This window comes from Castor canadensis, chromosome X (genome assembly GCF_047511655.1).
Source record: "Castor canadensis chromosome X, mCasCan1.hap1v2, whole genome shotgun sequence".
In the NCBI taxonomy this organism is placed as follows: Eukaryota; Metazoa; Chordata; class Mammalia; order Rodentia; family Castoridae; genus Castor; species Castor canadensis.
Genome location: NC_133405.1, coordinates 17217371 through 17234607, shown reverse-complemented (window position 1 = coordinate 17234607; position 17237 = coordinate 17217371). Strand labels below are relative to the sequence as shown.

The 17237-nt window shown below is 41.3% G+C and overlaps 1 protein-coding gene across 5 annotated transcripts in view; it reads right to left on the bottom strand.

The window, feature by feature from the left end:
- Arhgef6 (Rac/Cdc42 guanine nucleotide exchange factor 6) overlaps positions 1-17237 on the bottom strand; it is a 100922-nt gene that overhangs the window by 68760 nt on the left and 14925 nt on the right. For all 5 annotated transcript variants that reach the window (XM_074063807.1, XM_074063805.1, XM_074063808.1 and 2 more), the window contains 3 exons: positions 5016-5100; positions 2717-2841; positions 1175-1376 (listed from right to left, as the gene is read on the bottom strand). In XM_074063807.1, coding sequence (XP_073919908.1) covers positions 1175-1376; positions 2717-2841; positions 5016-5100 — 412 coding nt within the window. The remainder of the gene's footprint in view (positions 1-1174; positions 1377-2716; positions 2842-5015; positions 5101-17237) is intronic.

Sequence of the window (17237 nt, the reverse complement as noted above, 5' to 3'; positions counted from 1 at the left end):
TATTTTTATCTTAAATACTTTTGGGAGCTGGGAATGGAGGCTCACAAACTTGTAATTCTAGCTACTCAATAGGCAGAGATCAGGAGGATCACGTTGTGAAGCCAGTCTGGGCAAATAGTTAGCAAAACCTTATCTCGCAAACTCCATCACAAAAAGGGGCTGGTGGAGTGGCTCAAGTGGTAAGTGTACCTGCCTAGCAAGTGTGAGGCCCTGAGCTCAAACCTTAAAAAGAAGAAAATCTAACAGTTTCAGGGAACATCTAGCAGTAGTTATCTGGGGAAAGGGGCAAAGGGGGGGAGGACTTTTATTACCTACACTGTATTTCTGGAATGTTTTAGTTATTCACAGTGAGTCTATAATTTTATTAATTAATTAGTAGCATCAATTTTGAGGCACTAAAAAAAGAAGACATCTAAAAAAAACACAGAGGAGCCCTGGGGTACACATTTTTGAAGAGTGAAGAAATGTAATAGTAACTAAACACTGTGTTACCTGTATTGTCATGTACTTCTGCGCACCAGAGTTCGGAGGGTTTTTTTTTTTTCTTTTGCTATTATAAGCAGGGCCCACCTTCTTATTTAAGAGAGGCAAATGAGTTATCAAAAAAACCACTCTAGCTTTCCTTCTGTGGAAGTTACTGGAGAAAGGGGCAAGCGGTTAGTGGCTTGCAATGAGTTAAGGGCCAGTCTTGTCCAACAGAACAGCCAGACAGCTTCCTGCAGTCCTGTGATTGCTCTTTCTCACTCACAGCTCTGAGACATTCGGTCTTAGGTCTGCTTAAAGGGCCTAGGGCTAAAAAAGGAAGTTAGCACTTGGCCTCTCCTATTATTGTATTCTGCAGTGGTGATTCTTAGAACAGCAGGAAGGATTATGTACTATGTTACATAGGCTAGAATTAGCTGACCAAAAGAGACATAGCTAATGTGGAACAGTTAGCTGAACTTTCAATTCCTTTGCTTTTTAAGCTTTCTGCTGTTTTGATGTATTTTAAATAAACTTTGTTTCGGAATATCTAATCAGACATTTTTCCCAGTTCTGTTCCAGTCTTATTTTCGACCTACACAAGCAAGTGTAAACAGTTTCTGTTAACCAATTAAAACTACAAGATTTTCAGTAAGAATACCAAGAAAGTACAAGAGTCACAGTGAAAAAAACTTTTAAAAGCTTCACTTACCACTGGACTTAATTTCTCGGACATAATTACTAGGGAACCAGCCTGTTCTTCCATTTAATGTGCCTTCCCACCAGCCTCCTTCTTCAACTCGAGTGACATAAATGATGTCCCCTTTACAGACTGACAGTTCATCTTCATTAGTCTGCTTAAAGTTGAATCTTGCCTTTACTATCAACTGGTGACTTCCATTTTCCGTCATCTCCTAGTAAAACAAAAGCCACACCATATTAAGCGCCCATCTAAATGAGGCATTAGAAGAACTTATAAGAATCTAGGCAAATAAAAATGGGGTGGTCAAGGTCCATCTCTGTTCTCAGTTTTTAATTTAGCAGACTATGAATGGGCTGCAGAGGAATTAATAATCCCCTGGACACTGTCTGAATACTTTTGTTAGAATGCATATTTCAGAGGACCCCATAGCATTCTTTTCCATCTCCTTTCACCAATTTTCTAAAGACACCTATTTAACTGTACCAGGTAACAAAGCAAAGTGATAAACTACTCCACCCAATACGAAACTTAGTCCACATATTAGGTACTGTTATGGATATGCTCTTAGCATCTTAATTTGCTTAGCCACAAGGGTCAAATATCCTTTAGTTCCTGAAATCAGGAGTTCTTAACCTACCTCACATGAATTGGGCTTAACTTTTTGAGGGGCACAGGGCCTTTTGAAAAGCTGATCAGCACAATATATTTTTGCCCAACTGACTTCACACACCTGTGCTTTTGTGCACAATTTCAGAGGAGCCAAGGAATGTGGTACCACAGGGCTCATCAGCTTCTCAATGGGATTTGTGCTCTTAGAAAAGTTAAGAAGCAGCATTTAAGTGCTCCAGAAGCAATAGACCATGATGGTCTACAGTAATAGGTGGCTTTTCCATAAGGAAGAAGGGTTTCACCCAAAGAACAGAAGATGAAGCATTTCCTCCTAGATAAAAGCTCCTAATCAGACCATATTCAAAGATAACTGGGAGATCCCAATACAGTTGTGTGTGTGTGTTTGTGTTTGTGTGTGTGTGTGTGTATGCTGTGTGTATATAGGGGTGTGTGTGTGTGTGTGTGTGTGTGTGTATACTGATAGTTAAAATTGGGTCTTGCTCAATAGGAAATCAAAGAGAGAAATAAAGATGACAATAATGATGAGAACGACAATGAGTATTGATTGCCTACTGAGTGCTAGGTTACTATTTAATTCTAATAAACCAAGGGGAAATGACAGCAAATTGCCATCAGGAGTAGTCACAATGACTTATATTTGCATAGCATTCTCAGCTAAGTGACCTGCCAGACTCTACTAAGCAACAGAACTTAAGCTTCCACTTTGATTTTTTGACTCTCAGCACCCCCTGCATGCCTGATTTACTCCATTGGGCCAACATGAATTGGTGCTTATTTTACAAGTCATTTTACTAGTCATTTTCCTAGTGACACCCAAAACAAAGAGCATGGTTATCGCACCACATATGGAAATTCAACTGGGATATCGATCTGATTTTGTGGATTTTAAACCCCGCAGGGGGAATCAGTGACTATACTTACCACTGCCTTTGACTGCCTTTGCGGCCCTGGAGCTGTGCTAGAAACTGCTCCCTGTGGGTTTGTCTGAGAACTATTAACCGCACTAAGAGAAGACGAACGTCCACATGGTCTTTCTGAGAGCTGATCTGTGAAAAGAGGAAAAGGCATGGTAAAGGAACCACTTGTGTCAGAAAATCTTCTACAACATAACGCTGTCCTTCACGGGGTGCTATCAGAGCTCTCCTAGCTGTAATTCTAACTGCTATCATTAGGAACAGGCCAAGGATATTTCAGTCCCACCCCACTCCTTCTTGGTGGCCAACTTGTTTTTCTTAACTTTGCTGGCCATTGCTCTCCAGTAGAATGAAAAACAGCGACAGAGCCACATTTTCTCTTAAGCCATTTCCCTACAAGTCTTCCCTCCTGGATCAGTCACAATAGTCTGCCCTGTTATCCAAGAAAAACTATATTGGTACTAGCCAGCTGTTTGTGGCTCTTATGACTTTGAAATAGTTCAGATTTCTCTGTCTGTTTTTGGCTCAGAACTCTGGTTCGTTTCTTACATGTAACAATATGTGTGACATATAGAATGAAAATCTCCCCGGTGTGTACTGGGTGGGGGGAGGTAGGGAAAGAGTGGAGAACAAGAGAGACAGAGAGAGAGACAGAGTGTGTGTGTGTGTGTGTCTGGGACAGACAACAGTCTTGTTTTGATGTTGGAATAATTTGTTGTTTAAGATCAAACTCAGAAGTCTTGTCTTCCTTAAAACCTTTGTGAAATTCGATCAGGCCAGAGCTGAGTTGGATGTTTTCAGTATGCTAAGAGTGCGCTAGAGAGAAGAGCTGGCTTCTTGACAAATTTAAATGAGGCTTCTTTTCCTCTCCATTTATTTTTAAAAGATATAAACTGCAAAAGTCTAAAGCCCAAACATTCCCTAGGCGACAAGCTCAGTATCCAAGTAATTTCCTTGATGGTGTGGGGTTTTAACTTTCACCTCCTTGTATTTTTATAAATATCTGTGGCAAGGGAAGAGACTGTAAAACTTGCTAGGAGAGTTTGGCAAAGGAACATATAATTTGTGTGGCATAATGTTAAAATTACACAATCCTCCCTGCCCAGAACTGGATAGTTGTCATATGGGTTAAATATACTTACTTGAATTAGCTGTGCTTTCTGCTATACGCCTTGCAATAGCTCAAAAGCATTTTTTTCCCAAATAGCAAAAGAACAACTTTGGAGAAGTATTTTTACACGTCTTGCTATTATATACAGCTCTTTTGACTAAAACTATAATTACTGATAGCTTCCTAGATGCTGAGTCCTACTTGGCACTTGATTATATTGTCTGCTCTTGTTTGCTAATTGTTTCATGTGGTAAGTTGAGTCTCCTTAAATAGATGACAATTTTCTCAAGGGCGGCGACCTTTTTTTTTCTACTTCCTTTGGAGCACCTGGCAGTGCTAGGCACACAGCCTCTTGGCTCTTCAACGGTTTGAGCAGCAGTGACTCATATTTGAGCACAAGAGTTCTGGAATAAGGTGTGGATTGGAATCCCAGCTTAAGCCACTTTTTTCTAGTTAGGCAACAGGGAGCTTGACATTTCTTATCTATTATGTGTACCTAATAATGATAACAATAACAATAATGATAACGCTACCCGCAGAGCTAGTTCCAAGATTGGATGAGACTACCCGGTGCTCTTAGGACAGCCTAGATAGACCCAGGAAAAGGGCTCAGAGCGTTTTAACGATGATTAAAATGCTGATGTAGGGGTAGATTTCCATTCTAAGCTTATCATTTTCTTCCAATTTACTAAGATTCATATTTAACAGCCTTAAGTAAGATATTCCTTTCACTCATGATGAACTCAAGGTTTCATTTCCAGTGTAGTCACTGAGGGATGCCTTTACACAGACAAAGACATGTGGAGAAGTGTGAGAAAAATATGTCTCTAGTAGGAAAATAAAATAATACAATAATGATTGTACTTTTGCAAATTTTATTTAAAAAGGAACTGGTCTTTTCCTTTAATTTTCTGCCTTGTATACTCAGCTATTCAAGAGCTTTGAGCAAAATAATTTTTTTAATATTCTATTAAAGGCGTTAGAATAATTCTGTGATGGGTATGTTTATCTGGTGGTAGGTTTGTTTAATCTATGAAAAATTAAAGTATTTGACACAAGTTTGGGTTTATTTGGGAGGAAGGAGGAAATTTGTATCAATTGAGCGACCCTTGCCATAGTTGGCTCATAGGGGCAATCAGAAACATGTGAATTCAAAAATGTCACCCAGAACTCATAAATCACCAACCCTTCTTACCTTCTGTTGCTTTGTTGACAGCTAAGAGAGTACTCAGAACCTTGGAGAAATTGACCCCTGAATAGAGGTCATCAGGATCAAATCCCTATGAGAAAAGAAAATTGAAACTGTAAGACACTGTAAATAGTCAACTCAACAAGCAAAACTGTGAAAAGACCACTTCCTCCAGCTCTCACAAGAAAAAAAATGTAAAAGTCAAGACACAAATGCTGCAGACCTTTGGAGAAATGAGAGCGGCAGCTGAGCAGACTAATGACATGTGGCAGACCATCAGTGAGTCAGAGCAAAGCAGTAATGGGAAATGAGAGGCCAGCTGAGAAGGCAGCGCCCACCAGGAAGTGCACAGTGCCTGAACATATAGATATGCTCAGTCCAGTGTCAGGAAGCTCATGAGCATGGGTTGCAGTTAATGCTGGTCACCTACAGAATGTCCTCAACAGTCCCCACATAGGGAGGTGGAGGTGGAGGCTTTCATCTTTGCTCGTTATTCAGGGCTACTCTCGCTAGGGGGCGCTATCAGAAGTGCCTTCCTTTTCTTCCCCTTCCTGTGGTGGCCCAGGGCATCCCAGCTAACTGATATCCTCACTCCATGCTCCAAACTTTCTGCCCAGGTCTTCCTTGTGCTCACAGCTTCAGATCCTGGTTTCTACTGCTTCGTCTTGCCCTTCTAGCTCATCTTCAAACTGACAAGATTTGAACCTTTGCCTACCTAAGTGGATGGGTTCCTTCTGGCCTTGGGTGACTTTTTCAGATATGACCTCTGGCCTTCCTGAGACTACTCATCTCTCAGCAATGCAATTTTAAGTAAACACAAAAAGTCACTTTGCCAGTTTCAGCTACCATATGCTACTGTCCCTAGCTAAGACACTAATCCCTGTTGTTTCAAATTCAATATAAATTGATAATTTTAAAATGTATTCAATGTATTAAAATGTATCCAGGCTTCTTTTTTATTTTTGATGGTACTGGGGGTTGAACTCAGTGGTTCACACTTGCAAAGCCAGCATTCTATTGCTTGAGCCATGCCTCCATCCCTTTTTGCTCTGGTTATTTTGGAGACGGGGGTCTTGGATGTTTTTGCCCCAGTTGGCTTGGGGCTTCCTGTGTAGTTGGGATGACAGGCACGAGCCAACATGCTGCTTTTTTTCCTTTGAGATGGGATCTTGCAGACTTTATTTATTTTTTGTCGGTACTGGGGTTTGAATTCAGGGCCTCTCACTTGCTAGGAAGGCACTCTACTACTTGATCCACACTGCCAGCCTGCAAACTTTATTTATTTTTTGCCTGGAATGGCCTCAAACCATCATCCTCCTAATCTCAACTTTCTGCTTAGCTTCAGATGACAAGCATCCAGCTATTGGTTGAGATGGGATCCACAAACTCCCTGCCCAGACTGGCCTTGAAAGGGATTCTCTTGATCTCAGCCTCCCAAGTAGCTAGCATTACAGGTGTGAGCCACTGGTGCCTGGCTATTGGAACTTCAAACAGGTATGTTTGAACCTAGAGTTCTCAAACACAGGTACAAGTTAATTTGCCAGTCAAGAATGCAGATATACATATCTATACTTAACCAGATGCCCACCTGCACTTCTAAAAGCATTTCCTTCCAGTGTGTGTAGAGTCTCTTGAAGAAAATAGATTGCATCATCTTCCCTCAAATATGGTGCTGGGAGTGAAATGTACCATTTCATATGTGACACGGTCAATACTGATTTTGAAGGCTCTGCCTTCCCATTAGGTAAAGCCCTCTGTTCCATTTTTTCATTGCATATTTTCTGGGAGCTATATTCAAAACAAATCTTCATCTTCTTTTTGTACATATTCTCGAAGACTTGAAATCTATTTCTAGAATGAAAGTAAGCAATATCCATTTTTTTTCAAGTTTGGATGTCAATATAGATACATGCAAATGTGAGCCTATACCAGCCGGGCTCTGGTGGCTCACACCTGTAATACTTGCTACTCAAGAAGCAGAGACCAGGAGGATCATGGTTTGGAGCTAGCCTCTGGGCAAATAGTTCCAGAGACTGGTCCTATCTCAAAAAAAAACCCTTCACAAAAAAAGGGTCTACTGGAGTGGCTCAAGTGGTAGAGGGCCTGCCAAGCAAGCGTGAGACCCTGAGATCAAACCCCAGTGTCGCCAAAAAGAAGAAAGAAAAAAATGTGAGCCTACACAAATCTACCTGCTCTGGAATTCACAACTCTCCGATTCATCAACTCCATGAATTGCATTCAAAGCTAAAATGACTGAAGTGGTCAATTGCATCTAAAAATGAGATACTGATATACTTTCAGTAAAAGTGTAATGCTAATCGTGTTAATACTAAAGAGTTAAATGACACTGTGATCCAAATAGATTTCGGAATGCTACAATATAAAATACTAAGTTTCCTAGGAATGAAATGACCAGAGTTCTCTTTTAGGTTGTCAAAGCCTGGGTGAACAAGACTTATTGAATCCTTAGAACCAAGCAAGTAGGAAAATGTTAATGACATCTGTGCCAAATGATCACCAAGCAAAACATTCACTTGTCCTTAGCCCCTAATTCCCAATGGAAGTGTGACTAGATGTGCACAAGTGGATATATGGGTTGGGTGGGTGTGGAGGAGGTGGATAGAGTCTAAAATAATAAGCCCAAGTAAACGCTAGCAGAATAAGACATGAGTGCAAAAGCTGTGATAAAACTCTCCCCCTTTTGTTTTAGTTGTTCCTTACCCAGGTTAATTGACTGCCTCTAAATGGCAACACTGAAATTATTCATTTGGACTGGTTCTTAACTTGATTTGAGAAAAATAAACTGATCATAAAATTAAACGTGCACCATCAAGCCAGTGCATGGGCTTGAGGGGAGTTGCCTGGACTGTACACAGTTTCCTTTTGAGAAAACCCAAACATACTTGAATTATCCACAGACACTGTTTTTCTCACTGCAAGCTTAGTCTGTACCACTAGGAACGATACAGGAAGGAGTTGCAAGAGGTCTCTAGGGACTGGTAGAAAAGGCAATGCAAAAAGATTATTATTTCAGCTGGTGGAATGGCTCAAGTAGTAGAGTGCCTGCATAGCAACATGAGGCCCTGAGTTCAAACCCAGTGCCTCCCCTCCCCCAAAAATGATTACTTCACAGTAGTTAGGGGATCATATATCACTATCAACACCCTCTACCACACACCACTCCCAAGCCCCAAATTGAAGAGTACTGAAAGTTCCACCCCAGATCTTTGTACCATGAACCTGAGATCGGTCCCCCTAGATGAGCACATCACTTTCGGTATAGGCCATTTGCTTAAGACTGATGACAGTCATTTATACTCAGATAGAGAACTAATTCCTTTTTCTGTCTGAAAAGCACTGGAACCTATTAAAAGGTAAAGTAGCTTTGCACACTTATGCTGTATGTAGTTTTCCAAAGTCCTTTTCAAAGTCAGATCACAACAAAGTCATGCTGCTATCATCTAGAACGCAGGGCAAGCCTGTTTAGTGTCTCCCATATGTGACTGGCTAGTTGCAGTTGGATCTGTGAAGGTCAGACAAAGAGCAGGATCCCTACCCACCATTCATTTTACTGCTACTGTGATGCAGACAAGAAGGAAAGAATCGTTCTTAGATTACTGCTAGCTGGTAATCTCATGAGGCAAGTTCAAGTTTAAGAACAACAAAAACATTTACTCCAGTAGACGATAGAGGAGATGGACGTTAAACATCATTAAAGATTTTAAACAGTATTCACATATAGCCAGACTAAGATCCAATCCTATCTCAACGGATGAAACCAGACAAAGCATTTGATTTATAAGTGTTTCCCCACATTTATTTTCCATGCTGGATATATACAATGACAGTAAAATTTATTATCCATCCACCAAACGCTAGGTGTTAACTCTGAAATGTTGGGGATTGGAGGTATAAATTGTGCAGAAGTTAGTATTTTTATGCCCTTACAAATCGATCCTTTTGGAGTAGGTGTCAGTTTGAACAGGTATGCTATTTTATGATACTATATTCACAAAAGGAAAAAAGCACGAGAACAAACGCCCTCACTGCTTTGTTTCATTCCCTCACTAACTTTACGGACCATTACTAGTTCACTGTCACCCCGCCATAGGCCTGGCATAATGTTTACAGACTCCACACGAGTTGTTGTGACTGAAATGTTTGTGGTCCTCAAAATTCATGTTAAGTGAAAAGCCAGGCTCAAATAGTTCAAAGGTCACATGTTTTCCCTCATATGTGGAAGCTAGACCTATAAGTTAAATGTATATATAGATTCATATATGATCATATATACATATGCATATATATGTACACTTACATATATACAGTGAGAGAGAGAACAAAAATGTATTAGTGGGTCTGTCTGAGGGGACTACTGGAGGTGGGAGAGGTAAAGAAAATGTCAGACAATGAAAAATATTGAAACAACCATCTATATGTGAATATAATACAATGCACTGTACTCTAAGTTGTTGAATACTATGGGAGCATGGTGATAGAGAGTGAGTAAGTAACAGGGGGAGGGGTTAATTTGATTAAATCACAATATATACAGGCTTGAAGTACCAAGGCAAAATCCCCTTGGACTAAAAGAATGAAAGGCAAGAGAGAAAAATAGGTCTTTTCCACGGGTAAATGCCAGTGGGTGGGCACAAGGAAAGAGTTAATGAGGGTGAATATGGTGGATGTATTTTGTATCCATATATGAAAATAGAAGAATGAAACCTGTTGAAATTGTTCTAAGAGCAGGCAGGGGGGAAGAGGGAGAATGATGGAGGGGATAAATCCAACTAAGATGTATTTTAAACACATACGTAAATATCACAATGTATCCCCCTGTACAACTATTACATGCTAAAAAAAATTTTTTTTAATTCATACATTGAAACCTAATCCCCAATGTGGTAGTTGGAAATGGCTAGGTCATGAAGGCAGACCCCTCATGAATGGGATTAGTAGCCTTCTAAAATGGACACAAGAGCTGCCTTGCCCCTTCTACCACATGAGGACATAGTAAGCCCACCCTCACCAGACGCTGAATCTGCTGGAGCCTTGATTTTGCACTTCCCAACCTCAAGAACCATTAGAAATATGCTTCTGTGCTTTATATGCTACCTAGTTTATGGTATTTTGTTACAGCAGCTTAATCAGACTGAAATATAATTTTTTTCATTGCATATGAGTCTCTAATATGGGTACAATTATTCCCTCCATTTCTTAAATATGAATAAACTAAGACTCAGAGCGATTAAGTCACAGAGCAAAATAAGTGATGGAATCAAGAAAAATACCCAAGTAAGTGCTCTGAGGGGCATTGCAGCCCTGCACACTTGAAGTTTCCAGGAGACGTGGAAAGGCTTCCTGTGGGTTTGTACATGAAAAGAAACCCCTTGCTGCTTCCAATACAACTAGCATCTGTACATCTGGAGCGAATTTGTTACAACCTCTAAAATGACTAATTCAACTAATTGTGGCAAAGAGAAACTCTCCCATATGACTGGCCTGTCTCTGAAGAGACCTTGCCTAATTCCTGTGCCTTCTTTCTCTTCAAGGGGCAGTTCTCACCCAGTTGGCTCTTGGCCACATTTTCCAGAAGCAGGGAAGGACTGTACAGTCCATATTTTGTGAGGCGGTAGTTGGATGGGAAGCCCAGCTTGTGGTTACAGGACCAAGTTGAACCAGCTGGACTCATACAGCGATATTCAGGCGTGGTTTCTTCAGCATCATGACCTAACCACCCAAGTTAACCAGGCACAGCAGTGTGGCCGCATCCTGGCTAAGAGAGGAAGCCATACCCTCTTCTAGTTCAGAACTGGTAATGCCTGTAATGTCTTGGTGGCTTCAGTGGCACCAATCAACTTGCATTGAAAGTTAATTCAGGCTTTGGGTTCATCACAATAGACTCCATCACTCGACTTTTAAAAATCTAATCAACTGAAAAGCAAGTGATTCAGTGGAACCACACACAAGGACACGTAGCTTATGTTTCAAGCCTGCTTAAAGAAAATGTTCCAAATATGTAGGAACATTCCAGCTCTTCCTTGTTCCTTTTGCTCTTATTAAACAAAATCTTAAATTGACTTAGCTCATCTTGAATCACATTCTCAAGTCCTCACAGCTGAGCGCGCTGCCTCTGCTAACCCCCGGACTTTGTAGGAAATGTTATTACACAGTGCGACAGAGAAAGCAAACCTGAGTTGCTTAGTCACAGTTCGCTGGTGGCACTGCCCCTGGCTCTGTGATCGCGACCTGGGATGCTTCCACATGACTCCTACTAAAAGCAGTCACAAAGTCAGCAACAAATAAAGCTCTTAGCTCAGAAATTGGACTCATTACCTACTCATACTCCACTTACTAGAATATGGTGGATGTCATTTGTACCCTGCCTGGTTTTAAACAATAACTGTTCTTATTGATGTGGAACAAACTTAAAAGAACAAACCCTGCACTCTACTCCACTTTGATTTCCTCCATTTCATCAATTTAGGGAGCAAGATCTGACATATCCCTGTAGCTGCAACAATGAGGTGCATTGAAAAGAGCTCTGGAGTGGGGGTCAGAAAGCCTCAACTCCAGTCCCAGCTGTGTCACTGCTGAGCAGTTGTGAGGGCCTTAGGAAGGCAACACTACATTTCTGTGGCTTTCACATCTGGAAAGGGAGAAATGGCTTTGACCAAAGGAGGTCAGTGAGAAGCCTACTGGTGCATCATCTGAATAGGGGCTCACAAAGGCAACACCTTAGCTGGGTCCCCAAGGTCCATAATTTGGTCTTCAAACCTGAAGGTTCTTGAGGAAGGACTCACAGAAGCCAAGCTCATGAAAGGCCAGGGTATAAACCAAAATGACAGTTTCTTAATTTTTGGCTAAAATTAAGTACTAAGAGGGCTAGACACCCACACTTTAGGGCCAGAACACACTCCCTTTATACAGAAATATACATAGTAAGTCAAATTATAAGTATAAAAGGGGTAGGCAGTACATGATCAGTACAAGGGAGTCTGGGATATTGCAGACGAACATATTTATTACCTCTTTATAAGATGATTTTTCAAAATGTCACTTTTTAATGACCTATTTAAGCCAGGTGTGGTGGCAAACACTGAGGCTGAGGTCGCCGAGGCCAGCCTGGGCTACATATCAAGATCCTGTCTAAATCATTATGGCCACCGTACTGTGGCTAGAGTGGAAGATGACCACCTCAATGTTCTCTGTTGCCTGGAAGATTGTTTCTTCTATGAATTCCTGGACCTGGTCTTCCAGTTGGCATTTGCTTGGAATTGTATAAAGCAATTTAATGAAAATATTAAATAACTGGTTTCCAAAAAAAGACCCTGCCTCAAAAAAACAGACCCATTTATAAATTCTATATGTATCTTGCTGCCACCGCACAGTGGCATTTGGATTGTGATTGTGGACAATTTAAGCATCAGTGTTCTTTTGTCTTTGTGGGTTTCTACAGAGTCATTTTATGTATCTAATAAGGGCTTCTAGATGACAAGAACCTCATAGAATCCAGAGCCAAGAAGTTAAGCCCCATGGTGCTCCCTAGGATAGCAGCCAAGACCTGAGCTGAGTTCCTCACTGCTCACTCCTCACTTCAAATTCACCAAATCTTCCTGATGGCTACCTCAGCATCAGTCATACCTTCGGACTTCCATTCCTTCCTGTTTGCACACCTTTAAAGGGGTTCCACAGCATAGCTTAATCTTCTGTTGAGTTCAAGAGAGAGAAGAATGAACAAGGAATGATACAGTCATCTTAGTGGGGACAGACATAGGATTAAAAAGAGTGAGAGGCAAGCCAGGCAGTGGTGGGTCACACCTGGAATCCCAGCTACTCAGGAGGCAGAGAATAAGAGGATCACAGTTTGAGGATAGTCCATGCAAATAGTTTGCGAGACCCTATCTCGAAAATACCCAACACAAAAAAAGGGCTGGTGGAGTGGCTGAAGTGGTGGAGTGCCTGCCTGGCAAGTGTGAGGCCCTGAGTTCAAACCCAGTGAGAAAGAGAGAGAGAAAGAGAAAGAGAGAGAGAGAGAGAAAACAACTGCATAATCTCACCAAGAAGAAAATAGGCATGAAGGAAAGGGCAAAATGAAATCTCTCTTGTCAATAGTGCTTGCCAAGCCAACGACAGGAAGCAGGAGGCCTAGAACCAGCTGCTTCCCAGCCAGTCAGCCACTGTAACCCTCTCCCCATCCTACCCTGACTCTCTTCCTGAGCCCCTGTCACCAGAGCCTTCTCAGAGCCTCACTGGCTGCCAGCTTCCAAGGGTAATGGAGTGATGGTGTGGATGGGTGATGTCTCAGTTGCCAGAGCTGGGGGTGTCCTCAATAGCAGCCCCCCACTCCTCCAGAGTGAGGGACTGGTTACCTAGTGTTCCCAAAGATTTAGCATTGCACCTGCTACTTAGTCTCTGAATATTCTAGAGTTTAGCCACATTAAGTATTAAATAGGCTGATGTGGGCCAGTCAAAAACATTATCACCATGCAAAACCTTGTTTCTATGGGGAAAGGTGTTCTGTGTTCCTAAAAACTCACAAGTGAATTTTTGGAAAATAATCCGTTTTTATATTTCAATAATACATTTCATTCACTAATATATTTTAACTCTTCAGAGTGCCTGGACATGTGTTGTTGCCAAATAAACATCTAATATCCTTCAGGCTTTTTCCTTGTTCTTTCAAATAAAGGATGAACAAACACCCTAGGCCCTCAGAGTAGCATTTATTTTAGAACTCCCTGTGAAGAGAGGTAAACATATGAAGATTGAAATCTTCTCAGAAATGTCAGTTGTCAACAGCTCTCTCCTGCCAGTATGACAGTCCAGGCAGTTTGGGAGGAGGGTTGCCTTTGAAGAAAGGGCTCCCTTGGCCCCTGCTTTCCTAGGGGTCCCTGATGACATAGAGTTAGAACCCTAGAACCTAGTAGAAGCAATCACTTCACCCCAAATTGCAGAAACAGGAGAGAACGTTGGTAAACTAGCTATGCCCAAAGATCAGGAAGAGATGAGGGCCATGAACAAAGGAGGAAGTGCAGGTGGCTCCTCTGGTAGTTTCCAACAACCTCCCCCTGCCCCCTGCCGATCTACCTTCATGTTTCTTCTGAAAAGTTCCAGTCTTCTGCAATGCTGCACACTCAAGCCTCCAGTGACCTGCCAGCATACAGTCTACTTCTCCTGTGGGTGGTAAGGTGACTAGTAGATTTCCAACTAGAAGTCCAAACTACCTGACCACCCTAACCCAACATTCAACATACATGAAATACTTGATAAATAGGCATTCGCTGGCTGGCTGACAGGATGCTCTGTCAGGAACACGTGTCACGTCTGGAATGCAAGCCACAGGACACTGGTGGACATTTTTTTCACTTTTGTATCCTCAGTGTCTAGATGAGTTCCTTTTGCATAGATAACTTGATTAATTAGTGAAAGTTCTCATGCTCTCCTCAATAGATGATCAATCATAATTAAAGGAAAGGCATTGCTAAAAGTATAATAAACTTAGAAAGAGAGCTTTAGATCAAGCTCTGTGGTAGGAACACTTGCTTAGCATGTAGGCCTAGGGTTCTTTTGTTCCATCAAAAGAAATAAACTCAAAAAGAAATAACACTTAGGAAGGAAAAAAAATCAATCTCCAAGCAACTTTGTAGGAAACAGTTACTACCTAAAATGAGATACATCTGTTTCCATCTGCACAATTAAGTTCTGTCACTGTGAGGTGACCAAAGGTGCTTCACACTTCATGGTTGTGGACCTTTTGAGTCATGTGCCACACATTGTCAACATCCACAACTGTTAGTCTATTCTAGGTAATAGAGGTTCCTTCATATCCCATCAGAAACACCACAACTAAGCACTAGAGAGAAGGGAAATAAGAAAGAACTGTGGCCTTACCTGCTTTGCTGAAATTGGCTAGATTTTAACTGTTTTATTATAAAACACCATCAAGGACCCACATTACAAGATGCACCCACCTGTTCATACCTATGCTCTAAAGCCCACTCCGAGTTATAGCCAGAGCAAAATAACTCGCCAGAAGCAAGAACACAATTTGAAAGACTACAGATCACATGCCCGGAGTCCATCTGACACCAGCTAATCTGGGTGGGAAGGATGCCAAAGTTGCTGTCATTTTCCTTCTTTATTGGGCGATCACCTTCAGTAATACATTTGGCAAAGGCTTTTGTGTGAACCACTTTTTCAGAAGTATGCCATCTTCAGAGACTCTCATCAATGCCAAACAGACATCAAGTTGTTAATTGGCTAATTAATCAATCAATTTTACTCCATCTCATTACATTCGGGATTTACACGTCAGAAACAATCCAAACACTGTGGAGTGCACATTCAGAAATCCAGACGCCAGACATTGGGAGTGTGCTTTCGGTTATAGCACTCGTGTCTCCACATGGCACAGCTGTTTCATCCAGTCCAAAGCTAACATAGCCCAACCTAAAACTGACTGCAAAATCAAGTCCACTCTACTCAGTCTAAAGCATCCAATCTGCTTCTCCCATCTGTGGGGTTTTCTTCAAACACTACTCCTGTCTACACAGCGGGCTTCCCTATTTCTGGCCTCTTCTTGCATTGAGGCTGTAGACTCTGGAACAATAAACTTGGACACCTAGTTGTACACTGTTAAGTCCCTTTCCTTCATCTATCATGGGCAGGAGCTCATATGGTACTCACTGTACAGGCAGTGAACAAGTACTTGCTGATTCTCAGTCTTTCCTCCCAATCTAAAATTTACACAGATATTTCTTCCACCAGAAACACCTGTCCTTTTGGCATGCCTTTCCTAGAAGGAAAGAGAGGGGAAAAATACTCTTTTCTAGAACTTGATAAATCTGGACGCATATATTTTCCATCACTTGGAAAAATAGTCCTTTTAGAAGGAAATCATTGCGAGAAGTGAAGAATGCTTACAATGCATTCACTTCACCAAAAGGAAGTGAAGTTATTGCCTGGATCACTTTTGAGAAAGAGGGAGGAGCCATCACTTGTAAAGCTCACACCTTGACAGCCCAAGGAAACCAAGAGACTGGGTAAACTAAGAAACAAGAAGTGTCCTGGGGACTACAAAAGCCAACAAGAATTTCCACATGAAATCATAAGACCTAATCTCTCACATCTCTTTTTTTGAGGCACTGGGATTTGAACTCAGAGCTTCACACTTGCTAGGCAGGAGCTCTACCACTTCAGCCATGCCTCCAGCCCTTTTTGTTCTGGTCATTTTGGAGATAGAGTCTCCATTTTTGCCCAGGCTGACCTGGACTGCAATTCTCCTATTCTATGCTTCCTGCCATAGCTGGGATGGTAGACACACATCACCACCCCCAGCATTTTTCCATTGAGATGGGGTCTCCAGACCTTCTTTACCCAAGCTGGCTAGGAACCATGATCCTCCTGATCTCAGCCTCCCAAGTAGCCAGAATTACAGGCACAAGCCATGGGCAACCTGCTTGTTTTTTAATTTCAAAAGACTTAAAACAGGTGTCTCATGTTAGCATAAAGAACCCGAGCAATGCTGTGTTAGGAGGAGATCTAGCTTTCTTTTTCTGTTTTCACCCACCAAAGAGTCATTTCTATGAATAAAAGCCAACTTTCAATAATCAATATGTAGATTGTTAGATATACGAGCTATCGAAAAGGGAAATTTTAAAAATTAATTTCCATGAAAAATCTATTATCTATTCAACAAATATTTGCTGAATATTTACTGGTATATGACAGGCACTAATACATAAATTAGCTTTAGGATGAGAAATAAGGGCTGGGGATGTGGCTCAAGTGGTTGAGCACCTGCCTAGGAAGCTCAAGGGCCTGAATTCAAATCCCTGTCCCACCAAAAAACAAAACAACAAAAAAAGGAAAAAAATAACAGGGTACTATAAAAAATCTGACAAATGAAGAAGTCACTCTCAGGTGCACCAACCCTCAAGCTATTCTTTTCCATTTTGTTGTCATTCCTTGAAGGTGATTTTTTAAATCCCAAAACAAGATTGTCCCCAATAAGAAAGACATTCTCAGCTACCAGCCTGTCTTAGAGAATGCAAACTGATTAAATTACAGTGGAAATTCTTATTTACAGCATCACAATGTATATTTTCCCAAAAAAGTTGTTAAGATTTCTTTTGTTAGTAAACTACAGCGTTCTTATGGCTTGCACACATTTCTCTGAAATTATTGGCAAATATCTCATTTTGTTACAGCCATGAAGAACAGGCC